Genomic DNA, 26,801 nt, shown 5'->3' on the forward strand with positions numbered 1-26,801 from the left:
TTAAAAGGGAGGAGAAGATCTGTGGGGGAAACTCCCGACTGAAGCCCCGCTGTCAAGTCGTTCGTCTTCACTACCACCGAGCGAGGCATAAAGTCCCGGACTTCAGCCACCCTTTTCACCACCATGGCAAATGAAGCCCCTTCCTCCATAGCCACACTAGGAAAAGAGACTAAGCCAGTGTTTGGTGAAGTGTTCACAATACTTGCATCCGCCAGTTCCTTGTACTAGTTATCTTCGGGCTCTTCCATGGGGTTGGGATAACCAAATGGATCCTGAGATCCCTCCCAATCGTACTCCCCACAGGGCCTATTGAAGAAAATAGTTCCTGGCTCTGACTCGAAAGGTTGTGTTGTGGCTGCTGCCAGCGTCAATGACGGATGACGGCCATCCGGCCCCATATCAGGGTCGGGTATAATGATGGGGTCGGTACTGATGCACCAGCAACAGCGCCACCGGAATGGGTTCCGGGGAATGGCACAGTCTCGCGACTGGGACGGATCCAAAGGGCCTAATTGGCAGCAAGTGTGAACACGTTTGTAGGAATCCAGTGGGGGGTGGGGAAGGGGGGGCTGTAATGGGGCCATCTACCGAATCCGTGAGGCCTAAAGGTGGTACAGAGGGGTCGGCTCGCCTAAAATTCAAGGTGCATGGCCTCAAACCCCTTTATCTGGGTGGGGCATCGCTCCGGCTCCGAGAACTTTGGAGAGTTGCAGAGTGGACCCCAGATTCCAGCTCCTCAGCCGACTCATGGGAGCATGGCCTAGACCTGTGGCGTCATTCCTATGCCTCGTCCGAAGACGTGGATCGGTACAGTGACATCAAAATGCGCTTCGACTTAGTAGCCTTTTTTTTGTAGAACTTACCCAACCATTTCAAGCGCGATGATGAGCATCGGGAATGGCTCTGCGAACGAGCCCAGGACCTTCCACGTGACCGAGACCTGAAGCGTTGCAGAGTCCACTGGTATCGGATGACCTAGATCTTCACAACATTTGAGGCAGGCCTTGTAGTTGTGGCCCGGCACCAGAGAAGTGAGAGTCTGTCACAGACATCAGCCTGTGACAAGTACCACAGGGTTTAAACACGACAGGCTTTTTAGGGAACATCCCTAATGAACGAGTTACTTACCTTCGGTAACGAGGTTTCTGGCAGAGACATAATCTAGCTGCAGATTCCTTAACTTAGAATATCCCCAGGCGTCAGACTGGATCCGAAAAACTTTTCCTGCAGCAGCCCCTCTGCACGCCGGGGGGGCGGTGCCATCCGGCTCCGCCCTGACGTTGTCCCCGGACATTAAGTCAGTGGAGCTATATGTGCCCCTCCCGGCGCGCTGACGTCAGTTTTCGTTGGAGAAACTTTTCCGCGTCAGAACGCGGAGCCATCACCCAAAAACTGTAAAAATATGGGAACAGTGTGCAAAAATGATGAAAAAATAGAAGAAATTGACAAGTAAGACAAAGCAGTGCTCCGAAGAGTCACCCCGCAAGAGTGAAGGCTCACGCAACGTTAAAGGGGGACAAGGATGTGGAAAAACAGCCTGGCAGAGGATAGAAAGTCCACTTCCTGAAAGTAAAATCGTGAAGTAAAACAGGTCCGGAACACTAGATTAAAGAGAATTCACCACAAGACGTCACCAGAAAGTGACGTCGCAATCCCAATCAAAGATCCACAATGTACATAGCCAATAGACCTGAAGGAAAGGCCGCAGAGGTGGCAAAGACCACAGGGCAATGCAGAAGGGGAAAGCGGGATGGTGGGAAAAAGCGTGAATGGATTTCACACCCTACAATCCAGGCCAAGGACTGGAAGGAACATGTGATCTAGGAACAGAACAAATCCGTCTGTGTTGGAGTGAGGGTATATCACCTTGCAAGCCACCCCAAGGGAGGCGAGTATAGAAAAGCCTCTACCTGAAAAGGTCCTCGCAGAACGGGGAGGACGGGTGGGCGTTAAGGAATCTGCGGCTAGACTATGTCTCTATCAGATACATCGTTACCGAAGGTAAGTAACTCATTCATCTGATGGAGACGTCTAGCCGCAGATTCCTTAACTTAGAATAGATATCAAAGCCATACCCACAGAGGAGGTGGGTCTGCGACTGAATCCCATGAAGTTCTAGAAAGAACGAAGGAGTCCAGAAGGTGACTTAACACCAGAAGGAGGACAGAGCGCAGGTAACCACCAGAGCATGACACTCTAAAGGGAGCAGAAGCAGTGGGAGACAAAGCCAAGAGAAGCAGTCAAGAACAACAGAAAATAACCCAGTTATGGAAAGTGGGCTGAGGCTAAGTTAAAGTTAAGGACTCGAAAGAGGGAGATGAACCCACCCAGAGTGGGAAAGATCTCCAGGACCTGAAGCGGCGACAAAAGCCTAAACAAGTACAGGTCGTTCAAGAAAACAGTGTGAAAGAACACTGAGGAACTTGTACCCGCAAGTGCACGTGGGACAGCAGAGGCAATAGGTTGCCCCTCACCCAGAAAGCTCCAGCATGGAGAAGAAACCATATCCCAGATATGGCGATTTTTGTAGATGCATATGGCAGCCAAGGCGCGAGAGCAGCAGCCGGTAAGACAGGGACCTCATATACCAGCCTAAAGAGCACAACTGCGAAACGTAGCGCTGTGGAAACCGGCACCAGCAAGACAGGAGCGAAATACGTGGCAAAATGCCAATTTCTGGCGCAAGATGCTGGTAGCACGGAAGGTAGAAGACACACCATGACCAGGCGATGGTGCCATAGTATGTGAAGGCAGAGTACAAGCAGTGGGGCTTCACCAACCAGAGCGAAGACAGGAAGGAACCCAAGCACGTTGTGTGGACTGTGCAGCTATACGAAGGACGCAAGGACTTCATGTAGGGTAGCAGAGCAACCCAGGGGCACCAAACTGCAAGGGGGCAGCAGCCTAAAAAAAAAAAGGGCACCAGGGAGTCGAACACTTTAGGAAATGGCGGAAGAAGTAGACAGGGGCAGGACACACGGACATATGAGGGAGAGAGCCTGCAGGAACTCATCGGGTAAGAGCACCTAGGGGAGCTACAGCAGGAGGGAAAACGTTGAAACAATGAAAATGTGACCCAACAAGAGTCCCCTGCAAGCTAGAGTGGGAGAAAAACGAGGCACAACCCTGGCAAAAGTCAGGCCAGAGGTAAAGGTCCCCGAATCGAAGGAGGAAGAGACACCCCTCAGAGTGTACAGCATGAACCCCAAGCAAAGCCTGGAAATCGCCATACGGAAAAAGCAGGGATTAAGGACACTTATAGGATACGCAGCCACCAGAAGCAGGGATTAAGGACACTGCTATAGGATAAGCGGCCCCACGTAAGACAGACAACCTCTGCTAACCCAGTAGCGTGGAGGACCAGAAGGTGCAGGTGCACCAAAAAGGAACAATAATAAGCAGGCCGCATGGCGGCAATTAGAACCGGGCCGCATAGTGGCAAACAGGGTGCTGTTTGCGAAAGAACCGCCACAACCAGGCGGTGCACTAGGCGTACGAGATAGACAGTACACAGCACGGGACCCACACTGGATCCGCTGCCATAGACCAACCCAACTTGCAATAAGGCAAATTATATGAGGAATCCTGTAGGAAGAGACAAGGGACTTCGAGCAGGGCCTCGGCTGAGGGACTCCATAGGAGCGTACCAAGACAACGGTAGAACTGAATGTCATCAAATACCCCACATAGGTTAAGGCAAACCAGTATGGATGTCCTCTTGGGTTAAGCACACAGTCAGAGGACTGAAAAGAAAGGAAGCAGCCAACCAGTTGCGCCGAACAAACTGAGAAATGGCTAACCAGCCGTGAACAGTAACCAGCACCGAAACCCAGCCTGAGCATTAGGCGGGTCCCGGAAAAGAACGCCGAGAACACAGCCACCAGAGTTACCGCAGGCCGAACAAAATACGGGAGACTGCCGAATCTGCATGGCGGTGAAAAAGATCCACTCCATTGAACGGAAGATCCCTGAGGGCATCCCAAATAGGATCAGGGAAGCGACTGTCGCGCAGCCAAGCATGGTGACGTAAAGCCACAGCGCGAGCCTGGACCCGTCCCATAGAGTCAGTTGCGTCCAGGAAAGACCGAAGGGAAAATTGCGCCATGCATCTTCCATGCAGGAGAATGCAGAGCAATTCCGTACACGACCCTTCTGGAATAGAGGGGAGAAGGTGAGCAACTGAGTCCCAAAGAGCGGCACATGCGCGTGCAAACACACAGGCTGTATTTAAAGCCTGGAGGCCTGCGCTAGAGGAGGCGAAAAGCCTGCAGCCACAATCATCCAGCAACTGAGACTCTCTTGTGGGAGGTAACAATGGTAAAGAGTGTGAAGAGTGCAAATCAAAAGTTGCCTGAACAACTAGGCATTAAGCAGGCAGGTGAAGAGACAAAGAGGATCACCTGGTGCCGGGCAGTGCCTACGGGCAATAGCCCGATCAACCGGGTCACCCGAAGAGGGTCTGGACCAAGTGCCATGCAGGGTGTCAAACAGCGAGTCCCCGAAAGGCAGCAAAGGTTCTACCTCAACAGGCTCCAAATGGAGCAGATCCAATAAAGGATCAGAAAGTAGAGGCACCATAGGGGGTTGAAGGCCAAGAACAGCAGCCGCCCCCTGAATAGCTCGCGCAAAGGCAGCACTAGACTCAGTTGCTATCCGAGTGGGAGATAACAAATGGTCAGTAGGAGACGGTTGAAGGCTAAGTTTACCACTGGACATGAGGAGTGGCGGAGGCGGAGACTGACCGGAAGGCCAGGCTACACAAGGAACTTGCACCCTGGCCCCTTGATCAGCGGAGTCCAGAGAAGCCCCAGGATCCACAGGAGGCATAGATGGGAGCACCGGCATGAACGGACGCCGCAGGGGAGATGTACAGCCGCCCGATGCCTGTGGTAACGCTTACCTGGTGTCACACGGCGGTCGCGGGAGCGACCTCGGCGAGGAGCCTAATCCCGAGAAGAAGAGAGGCGACATGAGGGAGCTGGACTGGACAGCCGCTCGGCCAGCAATTTCATGCGCCGCTCCCTCAAGGACTTCGGCTTCATTTGTTGGCATGCGTCACAGTCCTTGGAGCCGTGGTGCACGCCGAGGCACCACATACATATGAGGTGCGGGTCAGTGGCCGACATCCGACGCCCACAGGCTTCACAAGCCTTAAAGCCGGAAGGCACTGCACACTGTTCAATCCCCCGACACACACGGTGTCGAGGGCCCAAAAACCAGGCCTAGGAACCGCTGGTTTCCCAGGATCCGCGTTCGAACGCAGAAAAGAAGAAAACTGACATCAGCGCGCCGGGAGGGGCATATATAGCTCCACTGACGTCATGTCCGGGGACAACGTCAGGGTGGAGCCGGACAGCGCCGCCCCGGCGCGCAGAGGTGCTGCTGCAGGAAAAGGTTTCCGGATCCAGTCTGACGCCTGGGGATATTCTAAGTTAAGGAATCTGCGGCTAGACGTCTCTAACAGATTGCATACTCAAAAAAGGTCTGAAAAATAGTCCAAAGAAAATGGACTGATATAGCTCTCTTGGGATCGTTACTGGTAGTGCAGAAAAAAAGGTTCTGCTGTGTGCACACTGCGGTGGCATCCATATGGGCATGGTGCACAACAGTTTGACCGTGGACAACACCGACCTCTTCGACACCACCTATCGCTGTACCAAGGTACGGCTTGAAAATATACAGATCCGGTCTGATGACTGGGGTATACTTCAAGGTAAGGAAACTGTAGCGATAAGTGTCTATCAGAGGCAAAGCAATACCTCCTAGATGGTGGGTCCGTGAACTGGCATAAACCAGTAAATTCCCAAAAGCTCGTGAGGGCAAAATGGCCTTCCCATCAGACCTGGCTGTTCAAACAATAATGTCTTGTTAACATTTGGAGTGATTCCCATGGCTTTGCAAATGTCTCGAACCGGTACCCCCCCCTAAAGACCAACACAGTAGTAGAAGACTTGGCTCCGATAGAGTGAGTACGCATGCCTTTAGGAGGCTTCCTTTTATCCAGTGCATAGCAAATCTGAATGCAGAGAAAGCTCCAGCACGAGATCGTTCTATTCTACACAGCTTTGCCTTTTTTTAGCTCCACTGATCTGGATAAGGAGCTGATCGTCCGGCTGACGGTCTTTGGTATAATCAATATAGAAGCTGAGTGCTCTTTTCAGATCCAACTGGGGAAGCCTTACCTCCTCAGAGGGGTGAGGCGGAAAGAATGCTGGAAGAGTGATGGTCTGACCAATATCAATTGAGTCACCACCTTTGGAAGGAAGGACGCTCATGACTGGAGGACTAGCTTGCCCGGGTAGAACATGTTATATAGCGGTTTAATAGAAAGGACCTGAAGCTAGCTGACCCACCGAGCTAATATTATAGCAACAAGAAAAACTGTCTTGACATTAAGGAGTTGAGAGAACTGTGAAGGGGTTCAAAAGGTGTACACATGATTAATATGAGAACCACATTTTTGTCCCATTAAGGCATTACGAAAGGAGGAGCAACCATATGTTGTAACCCATTAGGAAACCACATAACTGGAGATTGAAATAATTAAGTTTGGTCTGGCAATCATAAAGAGGTGGAAAGAGCCAACAAGTACCCTTTAACAGTGCCAAAAATAAGGCCTTGCTATGTCAGGGACAACACAAACAACAGAACTTTGGACAGTTTGGCATGGAGTGGGTCAATATGCTTAGCAGCGCCACTGGCTACAAGTGTATCCCAATGGAAGGAGTATACAGAATAGGCTGAGGGGCACCTGGCTGCCAAGATGATGACAACCACATCTGGAAGAAGGAACAAAAGCACTCAAGTGGTGATGCTCAGTCTCATGCATGGTGGTGGAGGATATGCAGGCCCGTGTGCAGGACTCTGCCCTGCTACCTGTGACAGGAGATACTCTCGAAGGTCCGTCCTGATCAGAGGACAGATGCTCATGCCCTGGAGTTCTGGACACCGCACTCTCTGCAGCCACACTGTAGCCACTAGGATGACTTGCGCCCGGTCGGTGCTGTCCTAACCTTCTTCAGAAATCAGGGCAAGAGAAGCACTGGCAGAAAGGCGTACAAGAATCCCAAGTTCTACTCTACACAGAACACATCCCAGAGTGAGGCATGTCTTCAAAATTCTAATACGCAAAAGTGTTGACATTATGCATTCTCGGCGATGGCTCAGACATCGAGCCAGGGCTCTTCCCATTCACTGAAAAGACCATGCACCACTTCCGGATGCAACTGCTATTAGTTATGTTGGAGGTTTTAATGGCTTAATTTGTCTGCTATGACACTTAATGAACCCGCCATGTGGTGTGTCATCAGAAGGCAGCAGGCGATGATGACGAAGAGCCAAACTTGACGAGGGAAAAAATCTCCTTGCCACAGGTCTCTATTCCGTTTGTTTCCGTTCGGGAGAGCAGTAGGAAACAATTTTGGGTTCACTCTGCTGGCCAAAGCCTGCATCACAAGGCTTTTTGGAGTAGGGTGTTGAGTGAGGGTCACCTGTAGCAGGGCAACGGTGCCTGGCGATCAGCCAATGCTTGGGCTGATGGGGGTAAGCATAGTTTGGCCCAGGTGCTCAAGAGCATATCTGTGAGAACCTCATCAAATGAGAGTCTAGGCTCAAACCTCAACTGGCCAGGCTGCAGCACCTCCTGAGTGGGAAGGTGAAGATCAAGGAACTCTGTTGCCCTTCGCATATCCATAGCATGGGAGGCATTTTCTTCAGTGGCAGGTCCTGTGGGTAACCAGACTAGTGACTGGGGAATTATCCAACCCACAGAATGACATCTTGGAGATCCTTACACCAGTTTTATCCTAAGTACAGTAGGGCAATCTCATCTCCTGCATTATAGCCCCCATTGTCTGAGTCAGTGCTGAAAAGTTCATGGAGGACTTCAGGTCTAGTGTGAGGTAGAGAGACTGTATCCAAGTTTGAAAGGTGGTAAAAAGGTTGCGGCTCGGACAGTGGAGCATGCAACCTCAATTGATGTCTGGAAGGTGCTGTCTCGATGTCAGACAGCACTATGGGTTGGCAGTCATCAGTGGATCGCAGTCTGGCATGGGCTGTGGCACCAGGAGTGAACTGGTACCGAAAGCAAACCAGTCAGCAGAAGCTGAAATGGGATGCCTCTCAAATCCTTCGAGACCAAAAGCACGCCAGAGGGATAAAGTAACGACCCAAAAAGGAAGTGGATGTGGCATTACGGCCAGAGCAGCTGACGTTAGAAAGGGGGAACTAGGCAGGAACCGCGGCATCGGCTAAACTCCCTGTGATTCTGGGTAAATCAAGGAATCTCCCAGTGCCTAAAAAATGAATGTGACCTTGCATAATGTAACTGGTGCTCATGTTAAGTGCTCCAATACCATCACATCCAGTTTTTGCTACGTAAAACTGCACACAACAAAATGAAACCTAGTAGTGTAGAACTCTTCTACCTGCTGCGGATTCGCACAAGGAACTGGAAACTGGTTGCCGTGGGAGCAAGGTCGAAATAGGCTTCAAAGTGGACCGGCTTCAGGAGCATGACCTAGAGAAACAATGATGCCTTTGTACCTTCTCGAGGGCCGAGAAAGGCAGGACGGGGCTCGTTCTTCTTGTGCTTCTTTTTTGGACTTCCCTGAGGACTTGGAGCATGAAGAAGACTGGTTGTGGGAGCGACCTCTGGACTGGGACCAGGGCCTAGTTTGAGACCTTGATGGATCGCGGCACACGGTCTTGCGGTGCTCTGTCATGTAGAGCTTAGCTTCCCAATCTCGACTAGCTTTTGGGTGCATCAAGGCATAATCACTGCAGGCCTTAGAATTGTCCACAGGCACCACATGCAAACTACATGCGGATCAGTCACAGACATTTGTTTTTTAACAATCTCTACAGGGTTTAAACCCTGTAGACTTGGAAGGTGACAGAATTCCCTTGCAAAGTGCAATTTAGTAAAACTGGTGTCTCGATGAGACGTTGTTACTCATATCTAGTATTGCTAACATGCAATTGCAAATCCAAAAATTGCTTGTTTTAGCCCTGTGTTCATTGTTCGGGGCATTCCAGGAGGCAATAAAAGAAAACCAAGGGCAATTTATTTCTCAGAAGTCAATATCACTGTTGGTTCCCTTTCTTTTCGTTATCTGCAAAGAGTCATATGATTGAATGTGCCTATTGACATATATGCCCTGATGTACAGGTCTACAACAAGTAAAATAGATATATATTGACTTGAGTTTTTAGGTCACCTACAGCCTAGGTTGCTTAAATATGTCGAAGGGGAGGGGCGTGGCCAACCGCCGAGGAAGATGGCGGCACACTAGTGCGGCTCCGACATAACGCACCCAGCAAACCCAAAATCCGAGCACTGATCTGGTACAAAGAGAGCAGAAAACACCTGTAACGCAGCCTGGAATCACCTGGCAGAAGTCTGAGCCCAGTCGGAAGAATCTTGCGATCGAGAGCTGAGATCTGCCCGAGCCACCGGTGAGAAGGCCCAGCAGTGACAAGTGCGGAGTGGCACCAACGAGACCCGCGGCCATCTAGAGAAGCGGCAGAGAGAGTAAGTAGTGTGGGGGGGGGATGGGCAGCGATCATAGACACCACCCGCTGCCAGTAATAGACAACGCAGCCCCCCAGTGAGCGATTGCATAGCGACGCTGGGCAGCCATGACCTCATCAAGTGGCTGAGGAACAGCGTGAGGGAGGGCAGGCACCGCATTCCCTTAACGGGCGCTGCCTGGCCCCAAACAGTAGGCATGGCCTCACAGACGACCACACCAGCAGTGCTGAAAACAGGGAGACCGGCCCACGTGGTAGCTAGGAGAACTCATCTTCCAAGGCCTGAGAAAGAATGTTCCTATGGGGAGCATTCGGGCCTTGTTCAAAGGCCGAGCACTTGCATTAATGGTAGGGCACAAGAGGGAGTTGAGGGCCCATATAGAGACACTAGAGCGGGAGGTCCAGGTGGATGAAGTGAAGGTAGCAAACTCAGATGATGATTCTGCCAGACATGCCCTCAATACGAAAATACTGGACTATATGCAGCTAGTAACAGACAGCCAGGTCCAAGCAAAAGAGCATAACACAAAGTGTACGTGCTGGGTGACAAAACAGGTAGACTACTGGCCTGGCTGAAAAAGCGAGACTGGGCCAAGAGATGGGACCCCCTCCTAATGGGGGAAAAGGGAGAAGAGTTGAGAGACCCACAGGAGATAGCGGAGGTCTTTGCCTCCTACTTTACCCAAATACATACTCCCGTCACCACCACAAACGCCATGGACTCCAGAGACTTGCTTGCTACCATCCCAGTCGCCTCCCTAACCCTGGAGGATCGAAAATCCCTGGAGGGGGACCTCACAGAAGAGAAGTAAGTAGTAGCCCTATGGGGAATAAAATCAGGAAAAGCTATGGGGTCCAATGGAATCCCAATTGAACTGCTCAAGTTAACGGCCTCGAAGGTAAAACCCTCCCTCCGAGCCATGTATTTACAAAGTTTACAAAAAGGCTCCCTCCCAGATTACCCACGACTAGCATCAATCGTAGTGCTTTATAAACAGGGTAAGCCAGCGGAGGAATGCAGTTCCTACCGGCCCATATCGCTATTAAATGCAGAAACAAAAATCCTAGCCAAAGCCCTGGCCAACCGACTGATTCCCATTATCGACAAAATTGTGCACCCGGATCAATCGGGCTTCATGCCCGGACAAAGTACTGCTCTTAACGTCCACCAGCTATTCAGGGAGTGCTGGGAAGGGCAGGGACAATCCACGAAGACATGGCCCTACTTTCCCTCGACGCTAGGATGGCGTTCGATATGATCGAATGGCCTTAATTATTCACTGTCCTGGGGCGTGTGGGCTTTAGCCCGATATACATAAAGTGGAAAAAATTACTATATGCTGACCCGACAGCGCAAATAATTGTCAATTAAAACAGATCACGACGATTCCATCTGGGCAGAGGTATCAGGCAGGGATGCCCCACTGTCACCTCTTATATTTGCCTTGATGCTAGAGCACTGGTGACATGGGCAAGGGGGACCCTCTGATTAGAGGGTTGAAATGGTCACAGCAACACGAAGACAACATTTCTTTATACGCAGATGACATACTGCTGTATGTTGCGCCCCCGAAGACCTCAATCCATAGGATCCTTCATATATTTTCGATTTTTGGTAAGCACTCTGGATACACCATAAATTGGACAAAATCCACATTGTACATGCTCTGCGGCCGGGTGCCGCGTACACCCACAGACTGCAAGGTCACAGTGGCGACTGAAGGATTCAGATACCTAGGAATCTACATAACCTCTGATCCACTTCTCTTCTATAACAGCAATCTTCAGGGCCTGCTAATGCGACTGCAAAAGGACGTCTGACATTGGTGAGCCCTCCCTCTCACCCTACTTGGCAGAGCGGACCTGTTAAAAATGCTGGCACTGCCCCACTTCCTATACGTGCTACAAAACACACCTTTCAAAGTCTCGGACACATGCTTCACCAGTGTGGAGTGCGCGGTCCAGGCCCTAGTGTGGGACGGGAAGAACCCCCGCATTGCAGCATATAAATTGATGAGAGGGTGGTATGACCGGGGGAGGAGACTGGGAATTCCCTGCCCGACCGTAAGCTATATTATTGGGCGTCTCAACTAGCGGTAAGCAACCAATGGGTCTACGGCCCGCAGCTTGAACCAGCCTATATGATGGACAAATGGTTAATGAGCCCGGGCGGTCACCAAAGAGCACTCTACACAAACCCCAGACGTTAGCACCTGACGGGTCCCACGGCCCAGACTGTGGCAATTTGGCATCAGGTAAATAAGATATTGGGCAGGCATTAGAAAACACAAGCAACCCCCTTGTGGGAATCAAAGCAATTGGACACACTGAACGACTGCCCCGGGTTCGACAGGTGGGACATGATTGGTATCTCTACAGTCGGCGACCTGTGGAAGAGTGGCAGGGTGTTCACATTTACAGGGTTGCAAGCGGAATACCAGATGGCAAACTCAGAGGCCTTCAGGTACCTACAAATAAGTCATGACATAAAGTCTGCTGTTCCTAGGGGAGAGGTTTTACCCAAGGCGTCCCCGTTGGGAGACAAGTTACTTTCGGAACACATGACCCGTTAGGCAATAGCCCTCACCTACTGGAAATTAATAAACAGACCAGACCCACTTGTCCGCCTCAGACAGCATTGGGAGACAGACATAGGGAGTTTAGAGGATGAGGAATGGACAGAGGTGATATCTTCGCCACGAGAGGTAGCTATTCCAATGAGGCTGAGACTAATTCAACTAAAAATCTTGCATAGGTCATATCTCTCTGGGAGGGGGGGGGCCCAGGTCAAAATGAAAAAGAGGACAGACTCGGAATGCCTCAGGTTCTGCACTCAAGAAGGTACGTTCTTCCATACATTTTGGGAGTGCCCGTGATTCAACCTTACTGGGATGGAATCATAACTAAACTAAAAGAAGTTTGTGAGAAAGAAATCATCAACTCCCCACGACTCTACCTGCTTAATATCTGGGAGGCCACTGACCTGACCTGTACCGAGCAAACCTGGGTGTCCCTGGGGCTGGCCCTAGCTAGAAGAAACCTCGCCCAAAAATGGGGAGTAAGTGATAAACCATCGAATGGGGACTGGGCAAAGGACATGGATAGATCCATGATCGCAGAAAAAGAGTTCTTCAAGAACAGAGGCTGCCCGAAGAAGTTGGATCAGAAATGGGCTAAATGGAATGCATCTTGGGGTGGACTTTGTATCTTCCCTAAAGAGGAACTGAGAAGAGGGAGGGACAATTGTGAAATATGTAACTGCATGTATGAGCTAATACCGGGACCTAGAGAGACATTAATTGTAATGTGTTTTGTCAACATAACATCTTTATAATAAAAAGTTTTTTTTTTTTAAATGTCAAGTGAATTTTTAAGATGGGGCAATGAGGGAGACCATGAGGGAGGACAAGACGGCGAGCTTGTGGAAGGTGCTGTTTATTGCATGATAGTTCCTCAGTGAATACACATTGAAGAGAACAGCACAATGCGTGATCAGAAGGGCCCAGATGTGTCATTATTTTGATCAGGAGTGAATATAATGAATTTCACTCGTACATTTCCCCAATATTACAAACCATGCCAGAAACAATCAGAAATGTGTGTTCCCACACACCTCAAAGACCATCAAGAATATATATCAAAGTTTCAAGCTGCCACAATTTGCCAATGAGGGCTACTTTTTAGTTGAATGTGACTACAGTATGTCCCATTCTGACCTTGGGCCCAAACCTTGCAGCGTTATCCTAACCTTGCCATGCTATTCTACATATACAAATATGTAAGACCTGAATGGAAAAGCAGCCAGAGAGGGAAAAGCTTTGTAAAGTGGAAAAAGGAACAGTGCTTCTTTGAGGAGCCAGAAGTTTTCATATCTCATTATACCTTCTGCTGGTGGCTGCGGCAGAGATTCAGTTATTTTCTTCAGCTTATGCAATAAGGATCCATGAGACATGGCAGTGTGGCATTGCTAGCATCACAAATAATTAAAGATACAGTGATGTTTTCAGCTTTCTGGTGAGAACTATTTATTCTACCAGTGATCATTGTGGGATTTCTATTTCAGGTCTAACAGCTTGTGTTCCCCAACACAAACTGCAAGTCCAAGAGATAGGCACATTTCAGTAGCTGGACTTTAACCGGGGAACAAACCGCCTTAACACTTGCATAACTCCAACAGTCCCCTGGCATTCAAGAAAACCCTTCTACTCTATTCTTTGGCAACCAGTTAAGTCTCATGCATCTCTCGACAGCGCCTAGAAGCAATTCAGTTATGCAGCATGCTCTACAGAAAATGCATGCACAGATAAAATAATCTGCAAGATACCAAAAGCTCTTCTTTCTGATGTCTAATGATTCCTGGATGCTTAGCATTATTGACCTTCCTTTGGCAGTGATATAAAATATTTTCAGACCGATCAAGGCTGCAAAGATAATCATCTTCTGTGTCTGGGCAATGGACTATAGAGAATGGATGGCACGGTAAACATAAAAAGATTGTGTGATCAGACAATGGCACAGAGTAATTAAAGGTAATGTTGCTGTAAATTATCTCAAAATATTACAATCAAATGTGATGAAGCAGGAATTCAATGCAAGTAAAATGAAATAAGTGCAGAAAAGAAAGTTACTGCGGCCCAGTACACTTTCTTCGGGTATGGCAAAGCTAGACACCCATCAACACCTGGCAAATCAGGAACTGAAGTACAATGGATGGTAATATGAGGAAGGCATGTAGTGCTTGATGCAAGCAGGATGGATGGCTATTTTAGTCCTCTCAACAACCAAAAGCAACAACACTTTTTACATCAGTTTCTGGCTTCATCAGATAGCAAATACAGATCCCAACAAAGCAGGGGAAAAAGAGGAACATCATGACACAGGGTAGCTGTGAAAGACTGGCATATATGAAATTAACTATTTACCTCAATGCTAAGAGTCATAACTGTAGAATAAAGTTATGATGCATAATTTGGAAGTTTCTTCACACTAAGCACATACACATAAAGCAAAGTAGCACCACAAGCAATCAACCGTTTGCAATCTACTATGTTAAACCAGAATCTTTATGAAGGGTTTTGGTAAGTGAACAGTCAGTGGCATACTTTCAACTGTGTAATTCTCTTAAGATTATGTAAAGAGTTAAATGGCTCACAAACGTCAAATGGCTACAGTTTAAACAAAGTACCTGCAGCCTTTCCAGACTTGATTCCCACAACAAGCCAAAGTAAGGTCAAGCTGCACCACAACAACTTACCCCATCAACTCCTGCTTGAACCTGGCCATTAATGTTCAGTGTTCGGAAGGGCGAGTGTGTGGACAGACGCTTATCCCATTCACTGGGCCTCGGTGCTGGCACAGACTCCATAAAGCTTTTCTTGAGTTCACTTATGCTGGCATGGTGCTTCATGATCTCCTCTTGTGTTTTATCCAAATCCTGAGAGTGAACAACAAAACAGTGCACAGAAAACAGACATAAGAAGGACTTGCATTATTTGTGATGAAGCATGGAACAAAGAAGGGTAGTGTCAAATACCAAAAACTGTGCCAGAGAAACTGGATCACCTGGTGATTAAGAATCTTTTACTTCTCACACTTGAACCTGATCAGAAGCCATGGTTGAAATCTTGAAGCTTGCAAACTTGTCTTGTTTCAAAAGTTGAGTGTTGACAGCCAACCACCACTTAGCACCCCGAATCTTTATGTACTAAAAAGTATCATCTCCTCATGTGACAATCAAGACCCAGTACAAGGCTGAGCGTACCTTGAAAACAAACCTTCATGTTCAGAAAAACCAAGGTATTCACAAACCATGGTCACTGTGTGGCAGTAAAATACATATCAGTCCTCTGGAACATAAAACAATTAGTATAGTGAAATGTCTGAATATCCTCCAAAATAAGGGACAGATATGAGATGGGGGCATCGGATGTCCTTGGGGTGAGGACACTGAAAAGAATGACCAACGATATAGAACACAGAGTAAACCAAAACAGTTAAAAACACAAGGTTGATGTGTAGCTCTAGGATCCTCTATCTGTTTGCTGGGACTGTGTAGCTCTCACATTCCCAGTCTAAACAGTAAAAGTATAGGGATAGGGGAGGTCATCAGTGACCGGGCTTACTGAAACCATCCAATAAAAGCTCAAATCAATCACATGTTCACATAGGCTCAAATCTCAGAGAAGGCTGAGGGATTGATTTCAGCTGGGTGACATTGAACAAAGACACAAAGTAGGTCGAGAAGAGTCTAGCAAATGGAAATGGCTTGTTCATGTATCTGGTGGGAAGTTTGTTTGCCTCATACTATAGGCCTAGCAAGCAGATTTCTTTATCAATAGATGTACTCTTGTCGCATCACACAGCAAGTTACTGAATGTACACTCCTGTGTTCCCCTACAACAAGACTGTCTCTTGCTGGCATTTTGTAGGTATCAAGCCAAAGATCTGTGTTAAGTAAACCATGAACGTAATCAACCCTTTTTGTTTTTGAATGGCATGTGCAAATTAAAGAGGTGCCATTCGAGCCACTCTTCAAGCTGTTTTAGGTCTCACTGAGAGCGGCTAGATTGAGTACGTATCTTACACAGATCTTAATCAAGCAGATTCTTGATTTGTTTCGGTTTACACAAATGCACATTCTGGACAGCGTCTGCCCCAACAATGCTTTCAAAGATTGCTCATTTGACACAGTGCTTCTCAGGGTCTTTTAATTGTAGACTGCAAGTGCAACATTACAAATGTAATCATTATTTTGTATCATGCTATGTTTAGCTACACTTAGCCTAGAATTCAGTATTTGTAATCCACTATTCTTTTCATGCTTGGCTTTCTGCTTAGTGTTTTTTAGTATGATGCAGCAGAGGCTGTTCTTGCAGAACTATGCTTGTGTAAACTAGTTTTACTCTTTCTGATCTTTTTGTTTATTCCCTCTTCATCCATGCTAGTTTTACCACTGAGGTCCACCTGATAAAGAGTTCTTAATCCTCAGGATCAATTGGTCTTGCTAGCAATTAGAAGTAAAGTTTTCTTTTATTTGTGAATGTCATCCGCTAAACATTCTGATACAATGTAAAGGGAAACTTGCATAAAGACTTTGCAAACAGAAATGCTGTACTCCGCTCTTATAGTTCAGTAAATGCAAAAAGACAGTCTGTGACCACGAATGCAGATAGCCATGAAGGTCGTCTTAGGGTACAGCACCTAGGCATTTAGATGGTGGAGTCCGAGAAGGGTGTAAGAATGGTAATTAGTTTTCATGGAGAGGAGCTAAGTTGTCTCCAAATGGAGGTTCGAGAGCAATGGCAATTACTCTAGTGTTAGACAGGTAAAGGTGGGCACTGCCCAAATATCCATTAGTTGACCAAGATGAAGAACTTGTTAACCAACAGCCAGCTGATGTAATGTCTACATCAAGAGATGTGGCGTAAGACTGGTTTGGTTAAGATTGTGCACAGCTATTACTTTGGTAAATAGGAAAATGTTCGCTAAGCCGTATTATCCTATTTATGTCAGATTAACTACAACAATTGAAACCCAAAAAGATTTGCCTTTACCCATCCATTTTCTGAACCTGTTTAACCAGTGATAAAGTGCTTGGGCTGTCTCCCTAAAACATGGTAACATTGTCTTCCACTTAATTGGCATATTTATTTACTTGTATATCTCTAGTAAAGTGGTACTACATGTACCCAGCGCCTGCAAAATTAAATGCTACTAGTGTGTCTGCAGCACTTATTGTGCCACCCACTTAAGTAGCCTTTCAAAACATGTCTCAGGCCTGCCATTGCAGCTTGTGTGTGCAGTATTAAACTACCATTTCGACCTGGCAAAATAAACCTTTTGGGAAGTTTAAACCTTCCTTTTTAATACATATATGTCACCCTAAGGTAGGCCCTAAACCTCCCATAGGGCAGGGTGAAGTATATGTAAAAGGTTGGACATGAACTTAACTTTTACATGCCCTGATAGTGAAAAACTCTTACATTCGTTTTTCACTACTTCAAGGCGTACTTCTCCCACAAGATAACATTGGGTTACCTTATTACATTTAATAAGTGGAAACTTTCAATTGGGGCAACTAGGAATTTTGAGTTTGATGCCTAAACAATTGTAATTTAAATCCCTCTTTAGTGGTAAAGTCAGATGTTAAGTCACATTTCTGAAAATGCCACTTTTAGAAAGTTGACATTTTCTTGTCCCAACCATTTGGTGCCTACAGCCTGTATCCTGGGTCAAAGAGGCAAGTCTGTAATGGAAATTACCCTTTCAGAAACTATCCACGGCAGATAGATCAGTGTCAGTTGTGGCAAATTGAAAACGACCTTTACAATGCAGCTTTAAGCAAAAGTGATGTTTTCACCAATCTTAACAACGATTGGATGAACCATGCATATACCTTAACCACGCATATGTGTGGTTAAGGCAGTCGGCGTTGTAGCTGTGTGAGAGGTTCAGAGAGGAACAGGAAGGCATGCAGCAGGAAGGACGGACCAGAAATTGGCTGGGTAAGTTCGGCAGGGTCCTGGAAAGGTGGGCGCGGGTTTTAGGGCTTAAGGAACGGGGCTGGGGTCGGAGTAGTTTTTAGGGGGCTTAGTTTTAGGGCACCGGGCAGGGGGCAGGAAAGGGGCAGCTTTCAGGTGTGGGGTCAGTTGGGCTGGGGGTCGGTGGGGTTAGATTTTAGAGGGTGGGGGCCAGTTTTAGAGCTCAGGAAGAGGACAGGGATCAGAGTAGTTTTCAGGGGGCTGAGTTTTAGGGCTCAGGGCAGGTGACAGGAAAGGGGCAGTTTTCAGCCCCAAGTGGCAATTGGGCTAGGGCCAGGGGGGAGGTGGGGTAAGCTTTTAGGGGTGAGGCTAGTTTTAGGGCTCAGGGAGGGGGCTGGGGTCGGTGTAGGATTTAGGGGGCTTAGTTTTAGGGCTCATGGCAGGGGACAGAAATGGGGCAATTTTCAGGACTAGTAGGCAGTTGAACTAGGGACCGGGGGTGTTGGGGGTAGGTTTTAGGGGGTGGGTGCTGGTTTTAGGGTTCAAGAAGGGAGGCTGGGGTCAGAGTAGTTTTTTGGGGTTGGGTTTTAAGGCTTAGGATAGACGGTCAGGTAGTTTATAGGGCTTGGGCTGGTATATTAGATCGCAGGAGGGCCGAATTGTAGGGCTCTGGGCAGGAGTGTGATCTTTACTATACATGTCCCTTTACCAATCATGTCTTTACCATGAAATTACGTGGTAAAGGCATCCATGGAAAAGACTGCGTGGTTCAGGAATGTATTGTTTTATCACACAACCGTGGCACATGCCTGATAACCGCTAAATGGATAACAAAGAACAAAAGACTTAAGATAAATAAAGGGAAAAAACTGCGTATATGTTTTAGATGTTAATTTAGTGCACACAATATCCAATACACTCCTCATCGGTTGGCACAAAAAAACTATTCATAGGAGATCAGTGAATTTGATGCTGTTTATGCAGAACAGGGATGGCCTTGGAAATAGGTCCACAAATTTATGGCTGTTGATGGGCCTCACACTCTAGGTGATGTTTCCACAAGTTGTGAACATGATGGAGCTTGACAACTGTGTACAATGCTGAAGGAAAGTAGATGTCCCAGTTTGGTGGTCAGCTTTAAGAGGGGGCCTACTGCCCAGGCTGTTAAAACATTACACACTACAATGAAACTACATCCTTAATAATTTATTTGTGGTAGCAACATATGACACTTGCTTTAGTAGAGATGGACGCGCTTAAACTCAGAAAGGTGAGGCTGAGAATCTTATTTAGTCCTTAGGAGCGCCTGGTAAAGGGTTCCTGCCTATCTGTATATGTTGGTGACCGTTAGGAGCGCCTGGTAAAGGGCTCCCTAATTACACTGTAATCGCATTGTGAATCGCTGTACATTGTGACATTTTTAACTCACTACTCACTTGTATATTTTAAATATAATTTGCGCCGTGCACTCACCCATTTAGCAGCACAGAATCCCCGGTCCACCACCGATAATTCGGATTGAGTGGAGGGATCACGTGCAACAGGAAGGGCCCGGCACTTCCGGTTAGCCATCCAATCAGCTGCTGGCAAAAATAACTCAAAGCCAGATGCAAAGCGCAACGCGCAGCGGGCGCGCCGCTGGCGCGCTGATGGCGCGCCAAAGGCAAGCCCGTCTGCGCCCGTCCGCGCCTGGACCGCGCCTAGGGCCCCCCCCCTGATCCACCCAAGCCAGCTCAGCTACCCACTTCTTTAATCTACAACAGAAGACAGCTGCTAAACATCAGGACCATCTCCAAGAAGTCACAAACGTGTCCCTGCAACACCACTATACCACCTCAAGTGCTAACGCCATGCAATAATTGCACACCCAGCTCTAGTATACCACTATCCACCTCTATGGGTCCCTCCACCATCCCAACAAATAATCATATTGTCACAGCCGCACTCATTAATGTCCGCTCTTTACCTAAGCATAAATATGAAATACTTGCTTTTCTTGAGAACCACAATCTGGATCTCTTATTTCTAACTGAGACCTGGGCCGACCCATCATCAGGGCCTGACTTTGCTGTTGTAACTCCAAACGATTTTTCTGTTAAAAGACTGGACAGAAATAACAAAAGAGGCGGAGGTATAGCTCTTATACATCGTGATATTTACAATATCAAAATAGATCCTATATTCATCAATGGCTATGAAGCTTTCTCCTTTGCCATATCACTCACCAAAGCATTCACATTCAAAGGTATATTATTATATCGCCCTCCTGGATCTCGAACAGACTTCCTCTCGTCTTTATCGTCCCTTGTAGAGCCTTCCGCAGGAGAAGCTAATTTCACTATTCTAGGTGACTTTAACTTTCACCTAGAATCCAATAATGATGAAAATACATCTGCTCTACTCTCTGAATTCGACTCCATTGAATTCTCTCAACTGATAAACAAACCGACTCACATAGCTGGCCACACTCTCGATGGACTTTTCACCAACAATAAACACATTTCATTAGGAAATATCCTTCCTTTAACATGGACAGACCATTTTGCAATTCTTTTTAACATTAACACTGAACATAAACCACATAATCAGACCACCATTCCCTCGCCTGTCAACTTTAAAGCCTGGAACAGCATCTCCTCAGAAAACATTAAAACACATCTGAAAGCTACGCATCAAGACCTCCCAGACAATCCTGAACACGCAGCCATGCTTTACACACAATGGCTTCGCCTAGCTTTTGACACACTTGTCCCAATAAAAAACACCTCCAAAAACAGGAAAACTCCATCCGCCCCCTGGTTTTCAGAGAAATTAAGGTTAGAAAGACAGAAATGTCGAAATCTGGAGAGCCATTGGCGCAGAAATTACGACAATATAATTAAAACTCAGTACAAGGAAGCACTTTCCAACTACAAAAAACTATTAATAACGGAAAAAAGTAAATTTTACATTAATCAAATCGAATCCTCTCAAGACTCCACGAAACAACTTTACAAAGTTGTTACCAAATTATCAGGTTTAGACACCCCCCCCCCGTCATTAGCACCAACTCAAATCCTCTGTGATAATCTTGCTAGCTTTTTTCAAAACAAAGTCATGAACATTTACTCCAGTTTTTCTGCACAATCCACTATGTCCAACATTGACCCTTCTTCATACAATAGTTCAACATCTCAAAACAACAACCAGGACGTCTCTCCCTCCTTCTCAGAATTTAAAAAAATCACAAACGAACACATAACCGACCTTATCTCTAAATCCAAATCCGGATCTCCCAATGACCCTTGCCCACCTAATATAATAAAAATCATTCCAGAAATTATAGCCCCAGAATTGGCCAAAATGTGCAACTCCATGTTTGAAACAGGAATATACCCCTCCATCTGGAAAGAAACAGTAATCAGACCTCTCCTAAAAAAAAACAACCTTAACCCTTCTGACTGTTGCAATTACAGACCCATAGCAGGTCTCCCTTTTCCAGCAAAAATCATAGAAAAGGTGATGAACACTCAGTTGGCCGAATACATCGAAAACAACAACTGCTTAGATGAAACCCAATTCGGATTCAGGAAAGGACATGGAACAGAGACAGCTCTCATTAAAACAGCTGATGAAATACGAACAACTATGGATAAGGGTGGAGCTGCAGTCTTGGTGCTGCTGGATCTTTCAGCAGCATTTGATACGGTGGACCACTCAATCCTAATTAACCATATCTCAGCCATAGGGATCAAAGACAGAGCCAAGGCCTTATTAGCTTCCTTTCTAGCCAATCGATCACAACAAGTAAAATTGGGCAGTTTTCTCTCTCCTCCCTTTTCCCAACCATGTGGTGTCCCCCAGGGCTCTTCACTAAGCCCTACGTTGTTTAATCTTTATGTTGCAGACCTTGCTAGAATCATAAAAGCGCACGACCTGCGACTTTCATCTTATGCTGACGACACCCAGATTGTTATAGAAATATACGAAAATGGAAATTCAATCGCAAACAATTTTAAAAAAGGAATGTCCACCATCTGCACTTGGATGTCAAAAAACTGTCTGAAACTAAACTCCGACAAAACGGAGGTGATGATTTTTGGAAAGCCCAGCTGGTCGACCTCCTGGTGGCCAGAGGAACTAGGCTCCCCCCCGGTTCCGGTCACTAGAGTCAAAAACCTTGGAGTTTTATTTGATGATAAGTTATCATTCATGCCACACGCTAATTATATCACCTCGTCCTCATTCTACACCATCAGAATGATAAAGAAGCTTCTACCCTTTCTTCCTCCTAGCGCAGGAAAAACTCTTGTTAGTACCCTTGTCATGTCTAAAATAGACTATTGTAATGGACTACTTATTAATGCACAAGAAAAAGTCCTGAAAAAATTACAAATGGTACAGAATGCCGCAGCTAGGATTCTCTCAGGCACTCCCAAATTCAAACCTATCTCAGGAGTCATACGACAGCTCCACTGGCTACCCATCAAAAGCAGGACTAAATTTAAGGCATTATGTATAGCCTATAAATCAATCCACGGCTCAGGCCCCGAATTCCTTAAGAAAAGCTTTTGCCTGTACAGACCCAGCAGGAACTTACGTTCTAGCTCTAATCAGCTGCTAATGGTTCCTAGAACCAAGAAAGCCACCTGGGGCGACAGGAGATTTGTCGTGGCAACAGCCAAACTCTGGAACAAACTTCCGCTACATATCAAAAGTTCCCCTACACTATTATCGTTTCGGAAGAACATAAAAACATGGCTATTCCAATAATACTCTCCGTCTCTCCTGACTGTTTTGTTTAAGTTGTCCTATAGCGCCGAGACACCCCCGGGTAGTTGCGCGCTCAATAAATTGCTTAAATAAATAAATAAATAAAAAATAACCCATGTGTTATCAGCATACCATTTTAAGAGGAAACCAGAAGAGGAGACCAAACTGGTGAGTGGGTGATGCAGAGGTTGGACTAAAGTGGTGGTTTTTATTAACCATGTGTACATTGCAAGCAAGCTTACTTAAGATTGACATTTATAGATGGGAACATAGCAAAATACTTCCAATGGCCTGAAACAAAAGACAGAACCCAGTTCTCAACTGACCTGACGTAAATAACCAATATAGAGTGGCTTGCTTGAACGGTAGTGGCAATCCAACAAACTTAATCTACACATGACCAACATAAATTTAAGCTATTAACCCACATGAGGAGAGCGAATTGGTGAGTGAGTGATGCAAAGGTGTAAAAAAAACAACCTGTAAGGCTGATAAACTTTGGCATGACACATGTTGCCAATACTGAGAGAATATAGTAGAGATAGGCTGCTGTGGAACAATCTACAGGTTATCAATGAGAACAGGACAAACTCAGTAAAGACGCCAAGCCTGATGTCTGCTTCAAAATAACCGAATAATGTGTTATTCAACAAAAGTATCCAAATTTGTGTGGGGCTACACTCCTATATAACATAACAGATCTGAAGACAACAGAAATTTTGATGACAAATTGGTTTAGTGGCGGACCACCACTTTGGTATCTGCAGGGATCATTCAATAGCTAGAAAATAAAATAGAACAAGATTGCAGTAAAAGAGTTCCAAAGCAAGCTAAAATAAATTGTTTGCAATGTTGCCTTGTATTGAGCTGGTACAATGCATGTTAAAAACAATGTCTTAGTTGAATAGTCCGACATAGGAACTCCAAATTGAACACATACTTTGAAGTGGATTACGTAACATGATAAGACAAAATAGAATGAGATTTAATTTAAAATGACATGTATTAGAATGTCATGACAGATAAAGACAAATGTACAGTATAACACATTAATAAAAAGTTTCCTGTGTGAGATTTTTGGTAGACTCTAGAGACTGAATACCGAGTACTAAGACTGTTCCAGAGACATCTCAGGCGGTTGTATACTATGATTAATATGTCCCCTTTCCACTCTTTTGCTCCAGGACCATTTGGCATGTGTTCAGAGGAAAACAACTAGCCCTGCCTTTTTGTGCTATTTTCCATTTTAAAAAGTAACAGAGATGTTGCTCTGTGCTACATTGATCACTGGATCAACCAGATCTCATAACCACATGAAAAAGCAATTTTTACTGCATATGTCTTTAACAGTCAAAGCCATTAATGAGCTTTACAATACTGCAAACCAAATCTAAAAACCTTTTGATTTTGCTATTATTGATCATTCAGGAATATTCCTAGATGTAATAGACAGTGCTTGCTGGCTTCACGGATTGTTATATTAGTAACTGGTGGCAATTTATTTAATTTGATTTCTGCATCCCTATCTCCCAGAATATGTGTGGTTTCAGCTAAATAAAATCTATATAAAAATACACAACCGGACTGTGCTATTTTATTAGGAAACAGTCACACAAACTGCAAGGCTGACATTAGTGATTGTATATACACTAAGTGGGTTGTGTGTAAGTTAAGGGATTGAAAAGCATATGGAATTCTTAAAAACATTTCTAAGACGCACTGTTTCTTTTATTGTGCAAACGAGCAAAATTGTAAAAACAAAAATGCACTGCTTTGATAAAATATATACTATAGCTTAACAAAGAAAGCTAGTATACACTTGCCTTAAAGCAATTGCACATTGTTACACAAGAACACTGCATGGATGAAGGCTCACTTTAAAAGCAATGGACCTGTTCTCCGACGATAAAGTGTAAAATATAGGATTGGTAGACATCTTAAACAATGCTGAAGCAAATCAGACAGCACAAGCCATCTAATAAACGGTGCACTTCAAAGTGGTGATTCTTTCTCTGGACCAAAGGCAAGTATTGTGTATCTCTGCCATATTTCACATGAGCCTATCGAAGAACGCTTCAAAATTGTAAATAACTTCAAAACCAACAACAACAGGAAATAAACAGAACAGACAAGCTAATCACACAATATTAGCCCGCAATAATAATGTGGTAGAGATTCAAAGTGCTTCCTCTTTTCTTCGTTGTTTAGCAGCAAATTAGGCGATCTTTCTTTTCATTAGCTGCTGTTATGCTTATCTTGGTGTCTTTCCAGATGTCTGTTTCATTCGTTGTGGGAATGTCATACTGCTACATAGCTAAAATATGGTTTGTTTATATGCACGTTGGTGCATGTCTTTCAAAGTCAGGAAGGCCGAATAGAGGGTGGTGGGAAAGCACATCTCTAGTGGTCTTCCCACTATCTGAGGTAGGGTGGAAGTGGCCCAGGCCAGATATTAATAGGTATGGTACTAGGCAAAAGATGTAGATGGTGCTATGGGCTGTTACACAGCAATTACCTGCCTTTAATATTCAAGACAAGTGTTCGATTTTAGAGAGGACTACATTTGCTGTTGGGGAGGTATTGTTTTACTTAATTTTTACTTGCGTGTCTGATTGGTAGGCATTAATGACCTTTGGCTCAGAAATGTGGCTTAGGACACCATGACTAAGCAGTTTTTGGATGTACAGGAGGTTGATTGTTCTTATCTTATGAGTAGGGCCTTTATGAGATTACAGATGCCTCCATCCAGAAGGCAAATAATGGGGCTCTGAGGTCTCAAATGTCGATTGCTGCATTTAGCATTGTGCCAGCCTGGACCCTTTCCTCAGAAGGAAAAACATGCGAAAGCCTCCAAACACCCAAGGATCTTGAGAACTTGATGCATTTACAGTTAGAGGCAAAATGAAAAATGTACAAGCCCAGTCAGCTATAAATGTTTCAGAGACTGCTAACTGCCTTCCTTAAGAATACACACATTCTGTGTCCTTTACCATCCCCCTTCAGATGAAGAGAATCTAGCCACCACACAAGCTAATCTACTTCAAACGAGATCCCAAATGAGGATAAAGGACATGAGGATGACCCAGATGGTTCAGATGAAGATTCTGGACCTTGGCACCTAGGAGTGACAGCCAAGCAACTCTGAGTTTTGCATTTGAATACAGATAAGCCAAACAATTCAGAAATGTTGGAGCCAGAGGACATGTACCCTATTCAGCCCTGGAAGTGGGCTCTGGTGGAGAAACTAGCTCCCTTATGTGGCATGATCCGCAAGCTATTGGACAAAGACATGAAGGACCCCCTTTAAGCATGAATGTCTCCATCGATTACTGTGTAGAGATGTCATTATCAGATAAAAGTTACATAAACATTGACTAGCATTTCATATCAAGTACCTGAAAATAATTCCGGTTCGGTTTTCATAGTGAAATGCCTAGGAAAGGACAATGTGACCTGTACTGTGTCCTCGAACATGTGCATAGTCTAAGCAATCTGGTACATCAGTCGCCTGCGTGGTACCCAGTCCCAACTATTGGCTGATCTGGCCAAAGACTATTAGCACCTTGTTAGTTGGTTCACAGATCTCTGTAAGAGTAGAGTACTTCTAGGTGAGCAAGAACTTGATGTTGAACTACAATTCCACAAGGAAGAAGGCCCTCCAAGACAGAATCTTCAACAATGCACACAATAGCAAAGAACTCTTCAGCATCATCAACGAGGCCACAAACGTCCCACCCTCCCAAGACCTCTTCAACAGACTCAGCACCTTCTTCTACCACGAGATCAAGACTATCAACGACAATTTCGACACCCAAGACCACCCCACTGCGCCGGCAACCACCACAACTGACGCTAACCCCACCCCGACTGGCCGACTCTGAAGAGCTGGTCCCCACTCATCAAGGACGACAACATTAAGACCGTGAAAAGCATCCACTCCGGAGCACCTTCGGACCCCTGCCCGCACAGCATCTTCCACAGAACCGCCTCCGCCATCGCACCAGACCTATGACGAACCATCAACTGCTCCCTCGAGAC

The 26,801-nt window shown here is 46.0% G+C and overlaps 1 protein-coding gene across 15 annotated transcripts in view; it reads right to left on the reverse strand.

The window, feature by feature from the left end:
* EPB41 (erythrocyte membrane protein band 4.1) overlaps positions 1 to 26,801 on the reverse strand; it is a 796,630-nt gene that overhangs the window by 111,778 nt on the left and 658,051 nt on the right. For all 15 annotated transcript variants that reach the window (XM_085647607.1, XM_085647621.1, XM_085647620.1 and 12 more), the window contains one exon: positions 14,786 to 14,965. In XM_085647607.1, coding sequence (XP_085503733.1) covers positions 14,786 to 14,965 — 180 coding nt within the window. The remainder of the gene's footprint in view (positions 1 to 14,785; positions 14,966 to 26,801) is intronic.

This window comes from Triturus cristatus, chromosome 3_2, assembly GCF_964204655.1.
Source record: "Triturus cristatus chromosome 3_2, aTriCri1.1, whole genome shotgun sequence".
Classification (NCBI taxonomy): Eukaryota; Metazoa; Chordata; class Amphibia; order Caudata; family Salamandridae; genus Triturus; species Triturus cristatus.